This window comes from Melanerpes formicivorus, unplaced genomic scaffold (genome assembly GCF_026170545.1).
Source record: "Melanerpes formicivorus ecotype bairdi unplaced genomic scaffold, bMelFor1.0.p_v2 SCAF_8, whole genome shotgun sequence".
NCBI lineage: Eukaryota > Metazoa > Chordata > Aves > Piciformes > Picidae > Melanerpes > Melanerpes formicivorus.
In genome coordinates, this window is record NW_027142360.1 from 27,676,248 (window position 1) to 27,700,799 (window position 24,552).

Below are 24,552 nucleotides of genomic sequence, written 5' to 3' on the forward strand. Positions count from 1 at the left end.
TCTTTGGAGGTATTTAAGGGTTTGGATCCTCCCAGGTCCCTTTGTCTCCTCTAATGGTTTTAAGAAAGAAAGGGAATTCAAGGACAGATGATGAAAGTGATTAGAGGCTCAGAAAGGCTTCTGCACGAGGAGAGATTATGAACAAGGCTGCCTGGCTTCCAGACAAGATGAATGGGAGTGACCAGAAGAGAGACATGGAAGATGAGAAGAGGCATTCCACAGCTCTCAGCCCCTGGGGTCCTCACCAGTGAGAAGCAAATGGATTCCTGCAGTCTTGGTTATTAATGTCTGCTTTTTAGTGTGTGAAAAATCACAGCACCACAGAGTGCTTGGGGCTGGAAGGGACCTCTGGAGATCACTGAGTCCAAGCCCCCTGCCAGAGCAGGGCACCCAGAGCAGGGCACACAGAGCACAGCCAGGGGGGGCTGGGAAGGCTCCAGAGCAGGAGGCTCCACAACCTCTCAGGGCAGCCTGCTCCAGGGCTCAGCACCCTCACAGGGACAAAGGTTTCCCTCCTGTTCCTGGGGCACCTCCTCTGCTCCAGCTTGCCCCCAGTGCCCCTTGTGCTGTGCTTGGCCATCCCTGAGCAGAGCCTGGCTCCAGCCCTGCACATCTTCATCCCCAGCACTGAGGGCAGCCCTCAGGCTCCTCTGCTCCCAGCCCCAGCTCCCTCAGCTGTGCTCACAGGAGATGTTCCACTGCCTGCAGCAGCTCTGTGCCCTGGGATGGACTCTTCCAAGCAGTTCCCTGAGGTCCTTGGGCTAAGGGGCACAGAACTGGACACAGTATTGCAGATGTGGCCTCAGCAGGGCAGAGCAGAGGGGGGAGGATGTAAGCATCAGCTCACCCCCAAACACTGATTCTGTTATTACTCTCCCTAAGGCTGAAAACACAGAGAGAGTGCAATGAAGATTCTCTCTGCTAATAAATAAGCCACAGCTGTCCCAGGCAAGGTGGCTTTGGTTTGCAACAAAGGCAGAATTCTTCCCATTTCAAATGCCTAACTAACAGTAGTGAAGAGAAAGCACTGAGCAGGCTCCAGAGTGCAAGGCATTGCAGAACGTGGAGGTCCTGCCCCTCTCTGAAGCATCTGGTACTGATCCAGGCAGGACACAGCCCTGCCTAAACTGGGGATAGGATGCAGTCCTGACAGTGCTCTGGAAGTCAACATAATGAGGCATAAGTGAGCACAGCCAGGCCAGGCTGAGCATCAGGAGTGTTACTCTTGCATAGACTTCAGCACAGACTTACCAGGCAAGGAGCGTGGTGTGGCCAGAGGCTGAGCACCTCCAGTCTCCCACAGTGCTCAGTGCTAAAGCAAATCTCCCCAGCAAGCCTCATGGCACTCTCTGGCTGCCCTGCCCCTGCACTCCAGCCAGAGCAGCACTGGGTGCTACAACTGCAACCCTTGCTCACCAGTCCTGTCTTGCAGGACTTAGGTCCTGACTTTGGAAAGCTTGCCTTAGCTTTCCAAAGTGTTGCAGGAATCACCCAGGGGGGATGTGAAGCCCAGTGCAGCTGCAGCAATGAACTGGCACCAGCAGAAGTGAACTCCAGCCTGCCCCACAGCTCAGCTGACCACAGGGATGCCACCTCAGCCACCACGACAAGCTGCACTAATCCACATTACAGTGACCTGCTGGCAAGGGGAGGCAGGGAGCCTCCTGCAAGAGCACCTTCCTTGCAGCTGGGGATGGAGGATTTATCCAGCCAAGGCTGCCACAGGACTGTAAACCTGTACCCCTCAAATAAAGGCAGATCTGCAGGGCACTGACTACAAGCAAGAGCAGATTATGCTCCCCTGTGCTGCCATGCACAGCACAGCTTGGCTTTCCTTGCCAAGGGAAGAGGAACCCAACCTCTCCCTCAAATACTTGGCCTCCTTGCACAGCAAGGACTCCCCCACATCAACAATGCTCAGCTGTTGGCCACTGAAGCCTTTTCCCTGTGACACAGGATTCACTGGAGAGCTGTTAGCAGAGCCCAGGATGAGGTAACAGAGCTGTTACCTTACCCTGCAGGAGCTCGTCAGCTGCAGCAAGAATGCCTAACTCCTCTTCCCCTCAGACTCTGCTGCTTACAGACTCAGAGGGCTATCACCTCAGTGAGTTGCTCCAGCACCTCTGCAAACCCAGCTGGATGCTTCCTTCCTCTGTCACACAGCTGCAGCTTTGGAACCCTCTTCTTGCCTGCCCGTACAGAGGGCTTCACTTTCTCTCAAGAGCACTCTTCAGATGGGCTTGAGAGGCACTGACAGCAACCTCTGAAGGCTGCACTTCATCTTAGAGGTCTTTTCCAACCTTAATGACTCTGTGATTCTCACTCCTAAGGCTGGAGAAGTCCTGCCCACCTGAAAACTGGACTCAGTAACCTGTGAGACTTAGCAGCCTCTTGGCCACCTCTCTTTAGCCCAGGCTTCATTAAGTGGATCTCACCCTACCACCACCTTTTTCCTGCTGGCAAAGCCAGCTACAAGCCTTCCTTCACACAACCTGGCTTGTCCAGGTTCTCTGGGCATTCTCCCACCACTTCTGTACTGCTGTGCTCATGCTCTGTGTGGTTTTTCTCTGTGAGGATTTGGGACTGGCAGCTTTAACCCCAGCTGATGCTTTGTATTCAGACTCCAGAAGGACCTCAGCATGCTGCTTGCCTACATAATCTCAGCAGCTGTAGCTGCTCCACTGCCTGACCATTCCCATCCCCCTGGTTGAAGCAGTATGAGGAACGTTGGAGGCACCCAGGAACACATTCCAGCTGCTCCCAAACGAGCACAAGCTGGGTTTAATGCAAGCCCTTGCCATCACCTGCAACACACAGCCTGCTGCTGCCACCTCTAGCAACTCTCTCACAAGACCTGTGATCCCTGACACAACCTGTAAAGCCCAAAGCCTGGAGCCATGCAGTTAACTCTCAGCTCTGCAAACTTGCTACACAGTTTTACTTCCAGTTCTCAGGGGCACAGGAAGGGGAAGGGAGGCTCACTCTGATTAAGAGAAATCCCCCCCAGAATCAATTATTTCATTAAATGCTCTTAAGCACGAGGGATTTTCCAACACACAACATTTAATGTCAGCCTGGAGACTCTCTGCTCTTCAGCAGCCCAGCCAGATGATAGAGCAGGGGTCTCAGGTGCAACCCTTAGACATGCCCCCCAAAAATCATCTTTGAAGGGATGCAGCTTTCTTCCACGGCCACAGCAAGGCAGGCAGCCCCACAGCACTGATACAGCAAGAACAGCCCAGCAGCTCAGCTTTCAAAGAGGAAAGCACAGCAAACGCAGACCATTTGCCCCTGGGCTATGCCCAGCACGAGTGAGGAGCGCTGCAGGCTCCAGCAGCAAAGCCACCGGGCACAGGCTTCCCTGGTTTTGAGGCATTTCATTATGCAGCAACCACCTGAAGCACACCAGCCCCTACCCAGCACCCTTGGAAGGGAGTGGAGGGATGGAGAGCACTGCTGATGTGCAGGGCAAGGGGGGGAAACCACGGAAATCAAACCAACTAACAACCTGAAACAGCAAACCAAACCAAGACCCCCTCCAAACGCTTGCCCCTCAGCATACCCAGCCCCGACCTTCCCTCACAGACAGCTGAGCTTTGCACTTCGAGCTGTAAAGCTCCTTTGAGAGGTGCAGGGTCCCAGCACACAAAGGCAAACAGAGTTTCTGCTGCTGTCCCAGGTGGGGCCAGGACAATCTCCTTTTCTTTCCGAGTTACTTTGCAGCGCAGGGGAAGAAAAGAGGCAGCTTCAGAGCTGCTCCAGCTGAGCCTTCAAGTAAGAACTTGAAGTCTGTGCATTCGTTAGAAACCAAAGTGCCCGAGGAGGCCACTCGGCGGGTGGGAGGCTGGGGAGCGCTGCCTCCGAGGTGCTTAGCAGGCAGTAGCTGAACTGAACAGGGAACTAAAGACGAAGAAAGATGAACCTGCCAGCAGACCGCGAGAAAACGACCCCCCAAAGCCATCTGTCGCGGCTGTGTTCTTACTTTAACCCCATCCACACACACCTTCTCTGTCCATCTCCCTCCCTGCCCCATCTGTCTTCTAAGGAGCTCCAGAAAGGGAGCTGGAACCGGCCCCTGACACCGGATCCCAGCACTCGATCCACACTTTGCTAAGCAGCCCCGGAGCACCGAGACCAACCCTAAGCCTTCCCGGGGATGAGACACAGACTCATTAACCCGTCAGCACTGTTGACTTCGGTGAGTAAGTTCCCTCCTTACTCCCCCTCCATCTAGTTTCTATTGCGGGTATTACCTTCCACGCCGGTTTCTGTTGTGCCAGCAAGCAGTTTCGCTCCGTTTTCCTACACCAAAGGGCATTCGCAGCCGGAACACCAAAGAAGCGCAGGCAAAACAAACTTCCTCGGAGCCTACCAACCTGGCAAGGGCCGAGGAACGCTCTGCGGGTCAGTGGCACCCCTGCCCCTACCACCCTCCTCCTTACCCGCGTCTTGCGGCGCCGGTGCCGCTCCGGGTCCGAGTAGGTTCGGTCCACGGCCAGCGCCGTGTCGCTGCCCGGCATCGCTGCCCCCCGGCTGCTGCTGCCGCCTCCTCCTCAGCAGATGCCTGAGCGCAGGTAGCGACCCCACCGACGGCCACCCGGCAGCGACTGAGGGGGCTTAGAGCTGCCGTCGAGCTGCCGGGAGGGAGGGGAACGCCCCTGCGGGCGTTCCCCTCCCTGCCGGCAGCTCGGCGGCGGCAGCCTCTCGGTTTAACCGCGCCCGGTTTAACCCCTCCGCACTCTGCCTAACGGGGGAGGGTTGGGAGGAAGTTTCTCCGGCAGTTTGGGGTGGGAAAAGACCTCCGAGCTCATCGAGGGCGACCACTAAACCCTGTCCCCAAGTGCCAGGGCCACGCGTTGCTTGGACAGCCCCAGGGATGGGGACTCCACCACCTCCCCGGGCAGCCTCTGCCGAAGCCTTGCAGCAAAGACATTTTTCCTCATCTCCAACCTAACCCTCCCCTGGTGCAATCTCAGGCCATTTCCTCTCCTTCCACCACCTGATGCTAGGGAGAGGAGACCAACCCCCACCCCACTGCAGCCTCCTCGCAGGGAGCTGTAGAGAGAGATCAGCTCCAAAGTGGGAACAAAAAAGCCCCAAACCAGAAGTAATAAAGAAGTCCACTGACAGGCTGGGGCAGACTCAGTTTGTTTGCAGCAGTATAAAGCACCCTGGGACAGGGCTGAGTGCAGCTGCTGGAAAGCCCTTGACTGTCAAAGCTTCCCCCAGATAAACACGTTAGAACAGTGCTGTCAAACCAGCTAAATACTCAGAGCCTGCACTTGCCAGGGTGGGCAGTGGAGCACAGCAAACAAGTCAGAGGCTATTTGTGCACAGGAGACAAATCCTTTAAGTGTCTGAAGCAGAGGAGAGCTTCAAACCACCCTTGTGAACAGCCAAGGCCAACACATTGCCCAGTGCACTGAAATTCCACTCCAGGAGTGGAGCTCCTGACTGATCTCTCCATTTGCCTTCAGAATACCTCTGCTGGGGAATGCATTTAAAGCAGCAACACTTAGCACACTTGGAGCTGCTGAGGTGCCAGAGCAGAGGACTGGCTCTGTAAGCACTCACTGGGCTGTACAGGAAAGCACAGAGGGGTAGGGGGTTGGAAGGGAACAGCAGAGAGCATCTCTGCTTAACTTGGGACAGCTTCATTCCAAGTGCTGTCAGAGTTGAAGGGGAAACTCCTGTCGAGAAGGTGAGGTCTAGGATCGAATTTTACTCTGGAATTCCAGGACTTTCAGGTTTTAAACACTCCATTATGTAGAGACAAGGAGGCCTTGTGTCAGGTGGTTAACCTCTGCTAGCAGTGGCAGTTCTGAAGGCAAGACTCCAGCAGAAAACGTGGCAGAGTGGAGGGAAATACTCTCTTAAGCTGCAGCCCCCCCTGCCAGCCCAGTGAGCTGTGTTGGTGTCTGTTTACATCTGCAGATGCCTTTGGGACTGGGGCCCTTTCCAAGCAGGGAAGGACAGCAGTGTGGCTCCTGCAGGAGCAGCTGGACTTAAAAGGTGAAGTCCTGCTGCTGTTGCAAGGGAGCTGGCCTGAAGGAGCTGCAGGTTTGCTTTGTGTGACAAGGCAGAGATGGGAACCCAACTGTTCCACCTGCTCCAGGAAGAGCAGAAAATGAGAGCTGGGGCTGGTGAGCTGGGAGCAGAGCAGGCTGAGGAGGGTGGTGCCCAGTGACAGGACAAGAGGTCCTGAGCATGAACTTGAACATAGGAAGTTCCATCTAAACATCAGGAGGAGCTTCTTGACTGTGAGGGTGCTGAGCCCTGGAGCAGGCTGCCCAGAGAGGTGGTGGAGTCTCCTGCTCTGCAGACTCTCAGACCTCCCTGGCTGTGCTCTGTGTGCCCTGCCCTGGGTGATGCTCTCTGGCAGGGGGTTGGACTGGATGATTTCCAGAGGTCCCTTCCAACCCCTACCAAGTGACCAAAGTACCAGAGGACAGCTGCACACAGGCAGTGCCTTCTTATCCTTCCTGTGCTTCTGATGCAGCTGAAGGAGGCAGCTGAAGGTGAAAGTCTCCCAGGAAAAGGCTTTAGGATGGGCACTGAATGTCTTCAGTCCTGCAGCTCAGACCTGAAAGTTAATTCATAACTGAAAAGGTGGCAGAGGGTTGGGGAACTCTGGAAGGAAAGGTCAGTTGGAAATTGAGCAGGCAAATCCTGTGGGCTTGGGGTTTCCTCTGAAGTCAGAGCTGCACACTTCCAAAGGGATTGTGCAGCTTCCAGCACCTAGGATGAAACCTCCTGATTGCCTCAGAAGCTGCTGAGGGTGTTTTAAGCCTTGCCAGATGTAGATGATCAAAGCCTAGAGAGGGTAAGCAGCTGGGAACAGAGCACATGAAAGTCCTCAACTGCTTGGCCCTTTAGTGACAGAAGGCTTGGTAGAAATCTGCTTTAGTCACAAGCTTAAGAGTTTTACTCACATTACATCAGCTTAATGGAAACAGCACCAGCAGCCTAGCCACCACAGGATGCCACCTGAGGACCAGAGAGGCAGGGATGCTCAGCACAGCAGGGTGGCTGGGCTCAGCAGTGCTCATGCACAGCCCTGCAGCTGCACACAGAAAGCACCCTGGCCTGAGGCAGCTGCTGAGCAGAGAGGATTCCATGGCACATCTTGGAAGGCCTCAGTCTTGCCTTAGTCACATCTCCCAAGCCAGCCTCTGACACCCCACCTGCAGCACTGCCTCCAGCTCTGGGGCCCCCAGCACAGGAAGGACCTGGAGCTGATGGAGGGGCTCCAGAGGAGGCCACAGAGATGAGCAGAGGCTGCAGAACCTCCCCTGTGGGGCCAGGCTGGGAGAGCTGGGGCTGTGCAGCATGGAGAAGAGAAGGCTGCAGGGAGACCTCAGAGCAGCCTTGCAGCACCTGAAGGGCTCCAGGAGAGCTGGGGAGGGACTTGTGACAGGGGCTGGGGGTGACAGGCAATGGTTTGAAGCTTGAGGAGGGCAGATTGAGACTGGAGATTAGGAAGAGATTCTTGGCAGTGAGGCTGGGGAGAGCCTGGCACAGACTGCCCAGGGAGGCTGTGGCTGTCCCCTCCCTGGAGGTGTTCAGGGCCAGGCTGGATGAGGCCCTGAGCAGCCTGGGCTGGTGGGAGGGGTCCCTGCCCATGGCAGGGGGCTGGAACTGGATGAGCTTTGAGATCCCTTCCAACCCAAACTGTTCTGTGGTTCCATGAAAGGAAGCTCTGCTGTGGGAGAATGAAGCCATTCACCAGGGGATGGTCTCTGCCCCAACCCAGCCTATGGTTTGGCTTTGCCCTCAGACATGTGCCACCAGGAGCAGAAGACTCTTACCCTCTGCCATGTTTGCAGGGCACATTTGCTTGTGCCTGGCTGAGCAGAGCCAGCTCCCCCTGCTCCAAAACACAGGGCTGGGCTGTGCAGCCCCCCTTCCCCACCCCACAGCAGAGAGGAGCAGAGAACAGCACAGCACTGCCCCCTGCCAGCCCCCCCGGGGGCACAGCACTGCCCCCTGCCAGCCCCCCCTGGAGCACAGCACTGCCCCCTGCCAGCCTCCCCTGGGGCACAGCACTGCCCCCTGCCAGCCCCCCCTGGAGCACAGCACTGCCCCCCTGCCAGCCCCCCCAGGAGCACAGCACTGCCCCCCTGCCAGCCTCCCCAGGGGCACAGCACTGCCCCCCTGCCAGCCCCCCTTGGAGCACAGCACTGCCCCCCTGCCAGCCTCCCCAGGAGCACAGCAGTGCCCCCCTGCCAGCCCCCCCTGGAGCACAGCACCGCCCCCCTGCCAGCCCCCCCAGGAGCACAGCACTGCCCCCTGCCAGCCCCCCCAGGAGCACAGCACTGCCCCCTGCCAGCCTCCCCTGGGGCACAGCACCGCCCCCCTGCCAGCCCCCCCTGGAGCACAGCAGTGCCCCCCTGCCAGCCTCCCCAGGGGCACAGCACTGCCCCCCTGCCAGCCCCCCAGAGGCACAGCACTGCCCCCTGCCAGCCCCCCCTGGAGCACAGCACTGCCCCCTGCCAGCCTCCCCTGGGGCACAGCACTGCCCCCTGCCAGCCCCCCCTGGAGCACAGCACCGCCCCCCTGCCAGCCCCCCCTGGAGCACAGCACTGCCCCCCTGCCAGCCTCCCCAGGGGCACAGCACTGCCCCCCTGCCAGCCCCCCCAGGGGCACAGCACTGCCCCCCTGCCAGCCCCCCCTGGCACTTCTCTCCCTGCCCCTACCCCCAGCTGGAACCTGGAACCCCTGAAGCCAATCCTGCCAGGGAGTGCCAGGGAAGTGGGGCTGGCCTCAGGGGCATGGGGAGGGGAGGGGGAGCCCAGGGCTGACTTCTCTGACCCTTTGCTCTCACTCAGTACCTCTGCCATTCCTTTCTGTGGTTTCAATGGCTGACTGCAGTGCCAGGGCAGAGCCCTGTGTCCCCGGGAAGGTTCAAGCGCTGCCACATCCCCCCCGGCTGCCCCGCTGTGCTTACAGGCACACAATCACCTCGGTCCCTTCCCCAGAGCCCTCCCTGCCTCCAGCAGGCTGCCACGACCTGCACTGCTCAGCTCCTGATATTTACTCTCTTCTGCCTTCCCTTTTCAGGTGCCCTTTGGAAAGATCATGCCAGGCAGGGCTGGCAGGGCTGCTCAGGCTTGGGAGCACCGCGGCTGGGTGGCCAGCACCGACCGGAGAGCGGCTCCTGACCGGCTGCTGCGCGGCACAGCTCGCCTGGAGCCCACCCGTGGCCGCTGCGGCCGAGCCCCGGGGCAAAGGCCAGCACAGAACGGTCCCTGGGGCATGGCTGCTGCTCATTAGCTTAGGAAGGTCCTCCTGCCCCACGGCATCTGCCTGGGGGCCCTGCTGGGAGGCAGTGTGTGCAGCCCGTCTGCCCCACAGCAGCCTGTCTGCCCCACAGCAGTCTGTCTGTCCCTCAGCAGCCTGTCTGCCCCACAGCAGCCTGTCTGCCCCACAGCAGCCTGTCTGTCCCACAGCAGCCTGTCTGCCCCACAGCAGCCTGTCTGCCCCACAGCAGCCTGTCTGTCCCTCAGCAGCCTGTCTGCCCCACAGCAGCCTGTCTGCCCCACAGCAGCCTGTCTGCCCCTCAGCAGCCTGTCTGCCCCACAACAGCCTGTGTCCCACAGCAGCCTGTCTGTCCCACAGCAGCCTGTCTGCCCCACAGCAGCCTGTCTGCCCCACAACAGCCTGTGTCCCACAGCAGCCTGTCTGTCCCACAGCAGCCTGTCTGCCCCACAGCAGCCTGTCTGCCCCTCAGCAGCCTGTCTGCCCCTCAGCAGCCTGTCTGCCCCACAGCAGCCTGTCTGTCCCTCAGCAGCCTGTCTGCCCCACAGCAGCCTGTCTGTCCCACAGCAGCCTGTCTGCCCCACAGCAGCCTGTCTGTCCCTCAGCAGCCTGTCTGCCCCTCAGCAGCCTGTCTGTCCCACAGCAGCCTGTCTGTCCCACAGCAGCCTGTCTGCCCCACAGCAGCCTGTCTGTCCCACAGCAGCCTGTCTGCCCCACAGCAGCCTGTCTGTCCCACAGCAGTCTGTCTGTCCCTCAGCAGCCTGTCTGCCCCTCAGCAGCCCGTCTGTCCCTCAGCAGTCTGTCTGCCCCACAGCAGTCTGTCTGTCCCTCAGCAGCCTGTCTGCCCCACAGCAGCCTGTCTGTCCCTCAGCAGCCTGTCTGCCCCACAGCAGCCTGTCTGTCCCTCAGCAGCCTGTCTGCCCCACAGCAGTCTGTCTGTCCCTCAGCAGCCTGTCTGTCCCTCAGCAGCCTGTCTGCCCCTCAGCAGCCTGTCTGTCCCACAGCAGCCTGTCTGCCCCACAGCAGCCTGTCTGTCCCTCAGCAGCCTGTCTGTCCCTCAGCAGCCTGTCTGCCCCACAGCAGTCTGTCTGCCCCACAGCAGCCTGTCTGTCCCTCAGCAGCCTGTCTGCCCCACAGCAGCCTGTCTGTCCCTCAGCAGCCTGTCTGTCCCTCAGCAGCCTGTCTGCCCCACAGCAGTCTGTCTGCCCCACAGCAGCCTGTCTGTCCCTCAGCAGCCTGTCTGCCCCACAGCAGCCTGTCTGCCCCACAGCAGCCTGTCTGTCCCACAGCAGCCTGTCTGTCCCTCAGCAGCCTGTCTGCCCCACAGCAGCCTGTCTGCCCCACAGCAGCCTGTCTGTCCCTCAGCAGCCTGTCTGCCCCACAGCAGCCTGTCTGTCCCACAGCAGCCTGTCTGTCCCTCAGCAGCCTGTCTGCCCCACAGCAGCCCGTCTGCCCCACAGCAGCCTGTCTGTCCCTCAGCAGCCTGTCTGTCCCACAGCAGCCTGTCTGTCCCTCAGCAACCTGTCTGTCCCTCAGCAGCCTGTCTGTCCCACAGCAGCCTGTCTGTCCCTCAGCAACCTGTCTGTCCCTCAGCAGCCTGTCTGCCCCACAGCAGCCTGTCTGCCCCACAGCAGCCTGTCTGTCCCTCAGCAGCCTGTCTGTCCCACAGCAGCCTGTCTGTCCCTCAGCAACCTGTCTGTCCCTCAGCAGCCTGTCTGTCCCACAGCAGCCTGTCTGTCCCTCAGCAACCTGTCTGTCCCTCAGCAGCCTGTCTGCCCCACAGCAGCCTGTCTGCCCCACAGCAGCCTGTCCCCACTGCTCTGAGCTGTGCAGGACCAACAGCTGCAGCCCCTGGGTGCATCAACCTCTACCCCATTCCAAACACAACTGTGGGCTTGCATCCCAGCCATCCAGCCTGCAGCTCCTCTTACTGCATACCCTGGGGGTTACTTCAGGGGGACCTTTTAGCCCAAACCTCAGACTGGGCACAGCCCACCAGGGCAAGAATTGCTCTCAGGACATGCCACCTCTGCTCAGGGCTCAGGGCAGGGCACAGAGTCCCCCCCTGGAGCTGCATGCAGCGGGGGAGCTGACAGCTGAGCTCCTGCAAGCTCTGTAAGCTGACACACCTCAGCTGTCAGCCCCCTGCTTCAGGGCTGGAGCTTCACAGGCATCCCAGCTCGGCCTGGGGCCGCTGGTTGCACAGAGAGGTTGCAGACTGCCCTGGGAGCTGCCAGCTCTGTGGAGTGCAGGAGGTGCTGTGGCTCTGGGTGAGCTGTGCCAGGCCAATTATGTGCCACCCATTATTTCCATCTCAGGAGGCAATGTCCAGTGCAGGGTTAGGATTTCCTTGCCAGCCAAGCAGAAAACACAGCTGGGTTATGGCAGAGCTCAGGATCAACCAGGTTGGGAGAGCCCTCCAGGATCCCCAAGCACACCAAGGAAGCAAGCCCACAGCTCCTCCTTTGGAGCTGCAGAGACTCCACAGACCTGCAAGCTGCAGGGAGGTGAAGCTCAGGTTGCCTCAGCGCCCTCGAAGCTGACCACAGCTGATCTGTGTAGCTGTGGCTCTGCTCCATCTGATTCAGAGCTGTGTGAGAGCTTTCCTTCAGCAGCAGGGCAGTGTGGGGCTGTGCTCAGCTGGTGGCTAGCTGGGCAGTACTAGATAAACATGGCTAAAAACCCATCTGAGATGAGCAGAGCAAGGACAGAAAGCTCCTTCCCTGCCTTCCAGTTTACTGCTCACCCTGCCAGAGCTCAGCCTGTGACACTCAGCTCTGGTTTGGGTGACAGGGACTTGGGAGGCTCACAGCAGCTGAGCAGGAAAGCTCAACAGCCACAGGATGCTCCACTGGCAGAAAGGTTCCCAGGGCCTGAGCCTCACAGCAACTATTCCCAAGGCCACAAATGACCAAGACACAACCAAGCAACTCCCCCCTGCCCCAGCATGGCCTGGCCATCTGCATGCTGCTCAGCAGACCTGTGTCCAGCAGCACCCCCCTTGGCTCACCCAAACACAGGCATCTATCCAGCAGCCACTTCTGGGCTGTTCTCAGCTGATCCTGCAGGAGAGTGCTCAGTGGGTGAAGCCTGCTGGCTGCACTGCTGGCAGGAATTCTTCTCTTGACTTTCACTGTGGAATGGCTTCCATGGAAAAAACCCAGGTCCACTGCTGGAACTCCTGCCAGCTGCCTCTCCCCCCATTCCTGCCTCTGCCACAGCAAGTTCACTCCTCAGTCATGTCCCAGAGATGAGGGCAGGATTTCCTGGCCTCATTCTTAGCATCCATGGCCTGAGGTCAGCTGTGTGAGGTTCAAGGAGGCCAAGTGCAGGATGCTGCAACTGAGTCACACCAAGCCCAGGGCAGGCTACAGGCGTGGGGCAGAGGTTGGAGAGCTGCCTGGCAGGAAAAGCCCTGGGGGTGCTGGCTGGCAGCAGCTGAACAGGAGCCAGCAGGGTGCCCAGGTGGGCAGGGAGGGCAGCAGCAGCCTGGCCTGGAGCAGCAGTGGTGTGGGCAGCAGCAGCAGGGCAGGGATGGGGCCCCTGGATGGGCACTGGGGAAGCTGCACCTTGTGTCCTGGGTTCAGTTCTGAGTCCCTCACTGCAAGGAGGGCATTGAGGGGCAGAGAAGGGCAACAAAGCTGGGAAAGGGTCTGGGGAGGAGCAGCTGAGGGAGCTGGGGGTCTTCAGCCTGGAGCAGAGGAGGCTGAGGGAGAGCTCCTTGCTCTCTGCAGCTCCCTGAGAGGATGCTGCAGCGAGCTGGGGCTTGGGCTCTGCTCCCCAGTCTCAGGTGATAGATGAAGAGGCAATGGCCTGAGGCTGTGCCAGGGGAGGGTCAGGTTGGAGAGGAGGAAAAATTTCTTTGGTGCCAGAGTGGTCAGGGACTGGCAGAGGCTGCCCAGGGAGGTGGTGGAGTCCCCAGCCCTGGGGGTGTTGAAGAAAGGTTGTGGCCTGGGGCCATGGTGGGGTTGGGTTGGTGGTTGGAGTGGAGAGGCTGTGGCTGCCTCCTCCCTGTGGGGTGTTCAGTGCCAGGCTGGATGAAGCCTTGAGCAGCTGAGTCTGGCTGAGAGGTGTCCCTGCCCTTGGTGGGGAGGTTAGAGGAGTCCCTTCCAACCTGAGCCACTCTGTGGTTCTATGACTCAGTGGTAGGGAAAGACCTCTGCAGCTAAGGGAAGACCTCTGGGATGTAAGTCCAACCATCAGTGATGAGAGGGAGCTGAAGCTCTTCCTCTCCTGCCTAGCCCCCCTGTGCTTCTGGAAGGCTGGTGGGAAATTGCCTCTGCTGGAGACACAGAGCAGCTCCCCACAGCCATTTGTAACCACCTCAGGCCAGCAATTTCACAGCTGTCAGAGAGATTCCTCCAGCCCAGCTCAAGGGCCTGACATTACCACAGCAGGAATGTGCCAGGCACATGTCTGCAGATCAAACCAGAGGCAAAATAAACTGATTTACAGGCTGGCCAAAAAAGTACCTGCTCCACCTGCAGTGCTCCCTTAGAGCTAACTGTTTGCCTGGGTGCCTCACACAGACACACAGCCCTCATGAACTGCTTCACTTCAAGCACTGTGAGGGGAGAAAGTGACTGCTCCAGCTTCCCTCTCCTGCTAATGAGGAGTAATTATTAGCTGTAGGTTTGGAAGCATTTGTAATTAGGAGTCTCAGTAGAGCTCGTTGGAAACAGCAAGAGAAATGCTCTCCAAGCCTCATGGAACACAGCAGAGAGGATGCCTGGTCTTAATTAATGTAAGAGCTGCACCGAAGTGAGAGAGCTGGGGAGAAGCCCTGGGCCACACATCAAAGACAAAGCCTTCAGGAGCAAGGAGGACCACTGAGCAGGGGCAGTGCCAGCCCAGCATCTTGCAGCTGCCTCTGATGCTGAGCAGCTTCCAGCACCTCAAACAGCTCTGCTGTGACTGAGAAGCAGCAAAGCAGACTCCCCACTGGCACTCACCCAGCCCCTGCCTTTCTCTCAGCAAGAGCTTGCAGGGCTTTTTCCCCTCCGTGCTCCACTTCCTCCCAGTGTCTGCCCTCCCAAACGAGAGATCACCAAACCTTCACTCTCTGAAAGCATCACAGGGAGCTTTAAAAGAGCTTTTTTGGTCTCCCTCCCCCCCATTTCCCTTATTTCCCATCTCTGCCACAGGTTTCCATGCCAGTCACCTACCATTTCCCAGCAGTTCTCTTCTCAGGAGCTCAGAATGCAGCAGGTTGGAAGGAACCCTCCAAGGTCCTCTTCTCCACCCCCCCTGCAAGCCCCAGGTTTTGCCCTGCTGAAGCTCTAGGCAGGGTTTAAGGAGCTGCTGAAGCTGCAAGGCAGAGCCCAGCCTTGGCTGGTGAGCAAAGTCACTCTGGTTGCCTACCTGTGGCTCTGCTGTGGCAGCACAGAGAGTAAGAGGCAGCAGCTGCTCTCTGTGCCCCTGCTGTGCAGATCCAGAGTGATGCCAGCTGCAGGTGGGGCCTCCCAGGAGCACAGCCACTGCCTGGCACCGGCTGGACCCAGGGGTGGGGAAGGTTTCACTGCCCATAAAAGCAGTGGGGAGCTACTGATAGCAAGCTGGAAGCAGCCAGTGCAGGCTGCCCACAGGCAGCAGTGCAGGCAGGGAAGGGTTTGGACTTTGGACACGAAACTGAGTGCTTGGATGCTGGTGTGGAGCAGCCAGGGCTGGCAGCCTGGCAGCTCTTCTTCCAGAGACTCATGGAGTGGTAGGGCTTGGAGGGAGGACCTTCAGAGCATCCCAGTCCAGCCCCACTGCTACCACAGCTTCACCCAGGGCAGGGCACACAGGAACACATCCAGGCAGGTTTGGAAAGCCTCCAGAGCAGGAGGCTCCACAACCTCCCTGGGCAGCCTGCTCCAGGCCTCTGCCACCACTCAGCAGAGAAGTTTCTCCTTAAGCTCAAGTGAAACCTCCTGTGGTCCAGCCTGCAGCCACTGCTCCTTGTCCTGCCACTGGCCACCACTGGCAAGAGCCCAGCCCCAGCCCCATGACCTCCACCTCCTGGACCTTTGCATGCATGCATAGGATCCTCTCTCAGTCTTCTCTCCAGGCTAAAGAGCCCCAAGTGTCTCAGCCTCTGCTCACAAGAGAGATGCTCCAGTCCCCTCATCATCCTCTGCTGGACTCTCTCCAGGGGCTTTGTACATATTATGGGGACAGAGAGATGCTTCTTTAGCTACAGAAGGGGTTGGGTTGGAAGGGATCTCAAACCTCATCCAGCTCCAGCCCCCTGCCATGGGCAGGGACACCTCCCCCCAGCCCAGGCTGCTCAGGGCCTCATCCAGCCTGGCCTGGAACACCTCCAGGGAGGGGACAGCCACAGCCTCCCTGGGCAGCCTGTGCCAGTCTCTCCCCAGCCTCACTCTGGAGGACTTCTTCCTCATCTCCAGGCTCAATGCCTGTGTTTGGTTTGGTGTCCTTAAGGCTGGGCTGGATGCAACCACAGTGAGCTGCCCAGAGAGGTGATCCAGGTGGAAACCACCTCTGTCAAAAGCAAATCAGTGCTGGGGCTGTGAAAAGAGCCAGGCATGAGTTCCATTAGCTTCCTCCCCTGCCTGGCTCCTGGCCCTGCTGCTGCCCCAGGGAAGTGGGCAGGGAACTGTGCTGGGGAGCAGAAGGCAGAGCCCAGCAGAAGCCACAAGTCAGGACTACAGCTGATCCTGAAGTCACATTATCAGTTGCCAAGGGTTTAATTGTGTCTCAGCATGTGGGTACATCCCCATCCAAGGGCTGATAACAGCAGCATACTGCAGGTCTTTATAGAGCTTAATTGTGCTTATCAAAGCTCTGGAGGGGAGACAATGACAAACAAATGCTCAGCCACCAAACCTCAGTGGAGGTCTGTGAGAGCGTGGGCACCCAGAGCCAGCTGCTGAGCCTGAGAGGGAACTCTTCTCCCATCTGCTGGCACAACCTCAGCAGCAGCCCGAGGCAGCCAGGCTTGGGAGGTAACAGCCAGCTTCAGCCAGGCAAAAGCCATCAGGAAGCTTCAGAGAGAATCTTTTGGTGAAGCTGAGGTTGGCAATTCCATCAGCAGCCCAGCTGCTGAAGTGAGGAGGAGGGAAGATGAACACTGGCAGACTGCCTGAAGGGCAATGCAAGCATGGCAGTGGAACAGCTGTGGAGAGAAAGCACCTGAGACAGGCACACAACTCTCTGCTGTGCTAGAAAAGGGGGGGAAATCCTTCTGACTGAAACGAGAGACCCAGCAGCAAGATGTTCACCTCCCCTGTGCCACCCCCAGGCCACTCTCAGCTTCACAGGCTGCAGCAGCTTGGCAGGGAGCCTCCAAGGGCCTCTTGTCCCACCCCCTGCCCACAGCAGGGACAGCTCCAGCCAGAGCAGGCTGCCCAGGGACACAGCCAGGCTGAGCTTGGATGTCCCCAGGGCTGGAGCCTCAGCCACCTCCCTGGGCAGCCTGTGCCAGTGCCTCCCCAGCCTCCCTGTGCAGAGCTCCCTCCTGGTGTCCAACCTGACTCTGCCCTGCTGCAGTTCCACAGGAAATGAAGCCAGCATCAGCCTTTCACCTCCCCAGGAGCAGCAGGATGCCCCAGCACTGTCCCACACCAGATCTGCATGCAGCCTGAAGGGCCTGCAGTGGCTCACCTGCCTCACAAAATCCTCAGACCAAGCTGAAGACATTGATGAAACTGGGAGCCAGGAAACCATTCCCATTGATCCTGGCTTGCCTTGTCTGCCTCTGCTGGGAAGATGCTTCTCAGCCCAGAGAGCAAAGCACACCGTGTGCCAGCTCCTGGGTGTGCAGGGAGGAGAAAGGGACAGGACAGGGCACAGCACAGGGAAGGAAGCAGCAGCCTGGGGAGGTGCAAGGGAGGAGACAGGGGAGACCCAGCAGTGGCCATGAGCTGGCACCCTGCAGAGCAACAAGCAGGGGGTTCCAGACACCATCAGCCCTGCCTGAAGGTCCCCAGGGAAGATGCCAGCTGCTGAGAGGAGGCAGTGAGCCGTGGCAGCCCCCCCTGCACACCCAGCATGGCAGCCTGAGCAGCACCAGCCCTGCCTGCCCTCTGCCCTGCACAGCCCCCAGCCTCGGGAGGGCACACAGGGGGCTGCAGCAGCCTCGTGCTGGCCAGGGCAGGCTTGGGGCAGGTCACAGCTGATGTGGTTTGGAGGCCTTGAGCCACCTGGGCTGGTGAGAGGTGTCACAGGATCACAGGGTCAGCCAGGCTGGAAGAGACCTCCAAGATCATCAGGTCCAGCCTATCACCCAACCCTAACTCATCAACCAGACCCTGGCACCAAGGGCCTCAGCCAGGCTCTTCTTAAACACCTCCCGGGATGCTGACCCCTCCCCCTCCCTGGGCAGCACATCCCAAGGCCAATCTCTCCTCCTGGGAAGAATTTCTTCCTGACACCCAGCCTGACCCTCCCCTGGCACAGCTTGAGACTGTGTCCTCTTGTTCTGGTGCTGCCTGCCTGGGAGAAGAGCCCAACCCCCACCTGGCTACAACCTCCCTTCAGGGAGTTGCAGAGAGCAAGAAGGTCTCCCCTGAGCCTCCTCTTCTGCAGGCTAAGCAACCCCAGCTCCCTCAGCCTCTCCTCCCAGGGCTGTGCTCCAGACCCCTCCCCAGCTTTGCTGTCCTTCCCTGGACACCTTCCAGCAGCTCAGCCTCTTTCTTGACTTGCCATGGCAGAGGGGCTGGCACTGGATGATCCTTAAGGTCCAACCCAACCCATTCTGAGGTTCTAAGGCAGCACAGCCACAGTCTGGTCTGCAGCTTGCTGCAAGCTATCTTGCTGTCCCCTGGGAACCCTGCCTCTGATGTGCAGAACCTGCCCAGGCTGTAAAGCTGAGGAGCTGCAGTGTCCTCCCAGAGCCATGGCTGCTGCCCTGTAAACCATTAATCTGGATTGCCCAACAGAGGTAGTGTGGGCTGGGTGCCCCCAGGTTCAGCAGCAGGGAGGCAACCTCTGCCAGAGCCAAGAGCTGACATTCTCTCAGGAGCTTTTGGAGACATCTTTTCAAGAGCCACAGACACACAGCAGAGGCTGGAAGCATGTGCAGGAGCAGAGACACTCAGCTTTGGCTGCTCTGCCATCCCCTTCTTCCCTGCCCAGCTTTGATCCAAGGGCAGCAAAGCACTCCTGAGCCTCTCCCCCCCTTTTCTGTTAATGATCATCATACAATTACAGTAATTGCAGTAATTAAGGTCAGCTGAGGTCAGCATTCTTCAACTGAGACCAAAACCTGAACAACAGAGCCTTGAATCTGCTCTTGGAGTCACAAAGGTTTTTCCACCCTACTGCTACAGACTCCCTGTGGTGTGTGCTGCCTGCTCCTTCTGCTGCTCCTTTGGAGGCTGGGACACTGCAAGGCTGGACTCTGAGACTGCCAAGAGAGCAGAGGGGCTCCAATCACTTCGGATCAATAATTACATACAAGCCCTACCTGCACCAGTTGCAAGCTTAGAGTCACAGAGTGGCTCAGGCTGGGAGGGAGCTCAGAGCTCATCCCCTCCAGCCTCCCCTCCATGCCCAGGGACACCTCTCAGCTACACTCAGCTGCTCAGGGCCTCATCCAGCCTGGCCCTCAACACCCCCAGGCAGGAGGCAGCCACAGCCTCCCTGGGCAGCCTGGGCCAGAGGCTCAGCAGCCTCCTGCTGAACAACTTCTGCCTCAGCTCCACTCTGACCCTGCTCTGCCTCAGCTCCAAACCCTTCCCCCTGGGCCTGGCTCCAGACCCCCTCAGCAAAAGTCTCTCTGCAGCCTTCCTGCAGGATCCCTTCAGGTGCTGGCAGCAGCTCTGAGGTGCCCCTGGAGCCTTCTCCTCTGCAGGCTGCACAGCCCCAGCTCCCTCAGCCTGTGCTCAGGGCAGAGCTGCTCCAGCCCTTGGAGCATCCTTGTGGCCTCCTCTGGGCTCTCTCAGCAGCTCTGTGTCCTTCTCCTGCTGGGGGTCCTCAGCTATTTTTTGGTGTATCTGTTTTCTCTCTGCCTGCTGCACTCCACTCTTCACAGCTGCAGAGCAAAAAGAATTGTGGGGGGAAAAAGAGAAGAAAACCAAACCCAGAAGAGAGATAAAAGCTGTGCAGGAGAAGGAAGTGCTGGGCTCCTAGGGCAGCAAGTCCAGTCAGGTGTAGTGAATCACAGAGAGAGAAAGCAGAGGCAGGGCTGAAGCCACCCCTCTGGACTTTGCTTTGCAGGTATCTGAGTGACAACACAACAGAGATGGAAGGAGAGCTGCTGGCTGTGAGGCTGAGTGACACCAATAAATCAGAGCAGCAAAGCAGGTCGTGGAGTCATCCCCTCCCTGCCCTCCCAGAGCCACAGCAGGGTTTGCTCTCTCTCCCTGGGCTTTCCCAGGTGGTTTGCAGCCTGCAGTTACCACAGAGCCATGGAATGGTTTGGGCTGGAAGGGACCCTAAGGGTCAGCCAGTCCTGAGCCCACTGCCATGGGCAGGGAACATCAGCTCAGGATACAGAAGTGAGACCCCCCCAGAAAAGCAGAGGCTGGGCAGGGGTTTCCTGTGCTGGCAGGGTGGAGGTCTGGAGGTGTCACACCACCAGCAGTGGGCCTTGGACAGAGCTCAGATGGCTCTGCTCAGAGTCACAGGGACACAGCACTGTTTGGGTTGGGAAAGCTCTCTGAGCTCAGCCAGTCCAACACCAGCCCAACCCCCCCATGGCCACCAAACCACAGCCCCAGGTGCCATGGCCACAGGGGTCTGGACCCCCTCCAGGGCTGGGGACTCCACCACCTCCCTGGGCAGCCTCTGCCAGTCCCTGACCACTCCTGCAGCAAAGGAAGTTTTCCTCCTCTCCAACCTGAGCCTCCCCTGGCACAGTTCCAGGCCATTTCCTCTTGTTCCATCACCTGGTGCTAGGGAGCAGAGCCCAACCTCACTGCAGCCTCCTCCCAGGGAGCTGTGGGGAGCAGTGAGCTCTGCCTCAGACTCAACCATCCCTGCTCCCTCAGCTGCTCCTCACAGACTTGGTCTCTAGACCCCCTCACCGGTTTGGTTGCCCATCTCTGGACCTGCTCCAGCCCCTCGATGTCCTTCCTGAAGTGAGAGGCCCAAACTGAGCCCTGTATCCGAGGTGCAGCCTCCCCAGTGCCCACCCAGGGGCCCCATCCCTGCCCTGCCCCTGCTGCCCACACCACTGCTGCTCCAGGCCAGGCTGCTGCTGCCCTCCCTGCCCACCTGGGCACTGCTGGCTCCTGCTCAGCTGCTGTCAGCCAGCACCCCTGGGCCCTTTTCTGCTGGGCAATGAGAGTAGATCTCCCTGCAGTGGCAGGAAGGCCCTGGGCAGGAGAGCCTCCATGTGCCAGAGGAGGAGCAGCTGGCATCCCCCAGCACGCCGCAGGGGCAGCGCCGGCAGCAGGGCAGCAGGGCTGGGAGCAGGGCTGGCAGCTGACAGCCACACTGAGCAGGCCACCGGCTTGGGAGCGCTGGGGAGAGCCAGGGGAGGCTCTGTGCTTCACAAACAAAGGAGCAAGACCTCCTGAGGTGCCCTCTTGGAGGGCAGGATGAAGCTGGGACTCGTATCCAAGTAACTGGGAGCTCCACAGCTCTCCCACGCAGGGATGTGACAAAGCCAGGTGCTGGCTTCGATGGGAGCACACAGGAGGCACAAGGGTGCAGCTTCACATGCTGAGGAAAGCAAAGCAACCCTCACTGCCCCAGCACTGATGTCTCCAGGGGTGCTCAGAGCCTTGTGCCAGGGCAGTGCCTCTCTTGGCTCTCACCTTTAGCAGATCCTGGAGATTTGTTCCAAGGGAAAGAACAAGATTTGAGCTAATGTCTGCTGCAGTGGCTCAGGCTGGAAGGGAGCTCAGAGCTCAGCTCCTCCAACCTCCCTCCATGCCCAGGGACAGCTCTCAGCTACACTCAGCTGCTCAGGGCCTCATCCAGCCTGGCCCTCAACACCCCCAGGCAGGAGGCAGCCACAGCCTCCCTGGGCAGCCTGGGCCAGAGGCTCAGCAGCCTCCTGCTGAACAACTTCTGCCTCAGCTCCACTCTGACCCTGCTCTGCCTCAGCTTGGAGCATCCTTGTGGCCTCCTCTGGGCTCTCCCCAGCAGCTCTGTGTCCTTCTCCTGCTGGGGACCCCAGAGCTGGAGGCAGGGCTGGAGGTGAGGTCTGAGCAGAGCCCAGGGGCAGGATCCCCTCTGCTGCCCTGCTGCCCACCCTGCTCTGGCTGCAGCCCAGCACACAGCTGCCTGAGGGCTGCAGGAGGCACTGCTGGCTCCTGGGGAGCTGCTCAGCACCCAGCACCCCCAAGGCTCTTTCTCCAGGGCTGCTCTTAACCCACTCTGCACCCAGCCTGGACTGGTGCCTGGCTCAGAACCAGGACCTTGCACTTGTTGAACCTCATGCAGCCTCCATTTGCCCACTTCTCAAGATCCTTCTGGATGCCATCACTGCCCTCAGGTGAGGGAAGCTTTGCTCACACACACAGCAGGAAACCCTGGATGCCACTGAACTAGGGGGGAGTTCTGCCTGGGACTGGAGCTAGGCCTTCACCCCTCCTCCCTGGTACTGAAACAGAAGCACAGAATTAGAGAAGAGCTGCATGTGGAAGAGACCTCTGAGACCACTGAGCCCAAGCCTCCCCCCAAGAGGGATGCTTCTTATCTTTGCTGCAGATAAGATCTCACCAAGGAGGTTTGTGTCAACACAGAAGTGCTGCTGCAAAGCACACAAACCCCAGCAGAGTTTCACTTCCCTGTGTGTCCCCAGGCTGCAGCACACTGCACTTCCACAGCAAACCCCTCCCAAGGAGAGCAGGGGACCAGGGACAGTCCAGTCACTCAGAGGCTGTGCTGACTTCAGGTGGTGTCTGAGTTGAGTTTTCAGTGGAATCAGAGTGGCTCAGCTTCAACACTGCAAAGCCAGAGAGCTTCAGGAGCTTCAGTCCTACCAGCACAACTCAGACTGCAGCAGCTGGCCAGGGACCCCCAAAGGTCCTCTTGTCCAGCCCCTGCAGGCAGCAGGGACAGCTCCAGCTAGAGCAGGCTGCCCAGGGACACAGCCAGGCTGATCCTGAATGCCTGCAGGGATGGAGCCTCAGCCACCTCCCTGGGCAGCCTGTGCCAGTGTCTCCCCAGCCTCCCTGTGCAGAGCTTCCTCCTGATGTCCAACCTCACTCTGCCCTGCTCCAGTTCCAAACCACTGCCCCTGGGCCTATCCCCACAGCCCCTTCTGAGCAGTCCCTCCCCAGCTGCCTGCAGCTCCCCTGCAGACCCTGAGATGCAGCTCTGAGCTCTCCCTGGAGCCTTCTCCTCCCCAGGCAGAAACAACCTCAGAATGTAAGGGCTGGGTTCTCACCAAACTCCCTCCTAGCTGACTTGTTTAATTCAATGAGAATTAAGCTCTGACTCATTAGTAGATAGAGAGCAGCTTAGGAAAGCTTAGAAGGATTTCCTGTCCCAACAATCTGCCCACTGCAGTCTCTGCATCCTTAGGGAGCCAGCTCAGCCCTGCTGAGGTAGCTGCTGTGGCACCCAGGCACATCAACACAAAACACAGCTGAGGAAGAGGCTCTCAGTGTCTGGGTGCTGAGCACAGGCAGGGCCTGGCTGTTGGACTCCCCACATCCCAGCTGCTGCTTGTGTCCCAGCAGCTCACTGTGCTCCTGCATTGCTAAGCTGCTGGCAGGCTCCTTGGCAATTCAGCTGAAAGATCAGCCTGGCTTTAATGAAGGGGTCAGGGGGGAAGAGGTTAGGAAGCTTCTGCTCCAGCAGGCTGGCAAGTCCCTGGCACTCTGCAGACTGGCATCAGGAGAGGCAGGAGGGTGTTGAGACATCAGGGTGACACAGCACAGCCACTGCCTGAGCTGACAAGTGATGGCATCCTGTGCACATGGCACATCCCACAGGGTCCTCTTCCACTTCCTCCCAGGCAGCAGCCCAGGCTGAGAGGCCTGACACAGGTATGGCCTCATCTGGCTGCACTGCAGCTCTCTCATAGAACCACAGAGCTGTTTGGGTTGGGAAAGCTCTCCAAGACCATCCAGCCCAACCAGCCACCCAGCCCCACCATGGCCACTGACCCATGGCCCCAGCTGCCATGGCCACAGGGTTCTGGAGCCCCTCCAGAACCCTGGAGAAATTAAACCAAACCTGGTTTCCCCCCCCAGCAGCCATCCCCTGACACAGACACGAGGCAGGAGGAGCTGGGGATAAACAGGACTGGCAGAAGGATGAAAGAAACTCTGACAAGCTGCCCTGTGGCAGGCCTGGGGCAGGGGAAGCTGGGGAAAGGTCTGTGCTGCTCCTGCAGTGTGGAGCTCCACAGGGGTAAGCACAAAGGCTGATTCCAGAGGGCTCTAGGTCAAGCCTCTGCTCCCTTGCTCAGAAGGCAAATGCAGCCTCCAGCACCTGGGAGGGTGTAAATGAGAATGCAGCATCCAGACAGAGCAGGAAGGGAGCTGGCAAGGACTGGACTTCCAGCCTAAGGAGTGCTGGAACAGCAAAGGAGATGCAAGGAGGAAATGGGAACCTGCCAGCAACTGCTTCCAGGAGTGGTGGAGTTGCCACCCCTGGAGGTGTTTAAAAGACCTGAGGGTGTGGTGCTGAGGGCCATGGCTTACAGGTGGTGTTCTAGCAGTAGCCATGGGATTGTGAGCTCCAGGTGAGCAGCTGGAGGTGAGGAGCCCAAAGGTCTCTTCCACCCTCAGCAGCTCTATGCTGAGAACTCTGAGCCCTCAGGGAGTGAACTTCTGCTGAAGCAATGCACTGCTTCCCCCAGGCTGCAGGAGTAGCATCCATCACAGGGCCTGAAACTGTGCCAGGGCAGGCTTAGGGTGGACAGGAGGAACAATTACTTTGCTGCCAGAGTGGTCAGGGCCTGGCAGAGGCTGCCCAGGGAGGTGGTGGAGTCCCCAGCCCTGGAGGGGTTCCAGAGCCCTGGGGCCATGGCACTTGGGGCCATGGTTTGGTGGCCATGGGGGGGTTGGGCTGCTGGTTGGACTCAATCACAGAATCATCAAAGCTGGGAAAGATCTTTAAGCTCATTAAGTCCAACCATAACCCAACTGCCATGATCTTCAGGAGCTTAAGGGTCTCCTCCAGCTTGTGGATCCTTGTGCTCCCCTCCAACCCTGATACTATGATACTGTGACACTGTGACTAGTGCTGCTAGGCACAGGAGTTGGCAGAGGGGCAACAAACTCATCTGAAACACTGCCTCAAAGAAGTTGTGCATCCTGCCCCCAGGCTTTGATGCAGCTCAGGATGAATTAACACTCCAGAGTGACTGGGCAGAAGCAGCTGACTCCAGCCACAAGGTTCAGCTGAGCCAGGAGCTGGACTCCCCCTGCAGCAGCCCCGAGATGC

General features: G+C 58.9%; 1 protein-coding gene across 3 annotated transcripts in view; it reads right to left on the reverse strand.

The window, feature by feature from the left end:
• Window positions 1-14,502, reverse strand: part of TMCC3 (transmembrane and coiled-coil domain family 3) — a 41,648-nt gene extending 27,146 nt beyond the window's left edge. Inside the window, exon 1 of one of the 3 annotated variants that reach the window (XM_068142847.1) lies at window positions 14,424-14,502. In XM_068142847.1, the coding sequence (XP_067998948.1) occupies window positions 14,424-14,426 (3 nt within the window). In that variant the 5' untranslated portion in view covers window positions 14,427-14,502. Of the gene's footprint in view, window positions 1-4,253; window positions 4,325-4,442; window positions 4,629-14,423 lie in introns of those variants that run through there. The other 2 variants (XM_068142846.1, XM_068142848.1) reach the window with 2 other exon arrangements.
• Window positions 14,503-24,552: the final 10,050 nt, after the last annotated feature.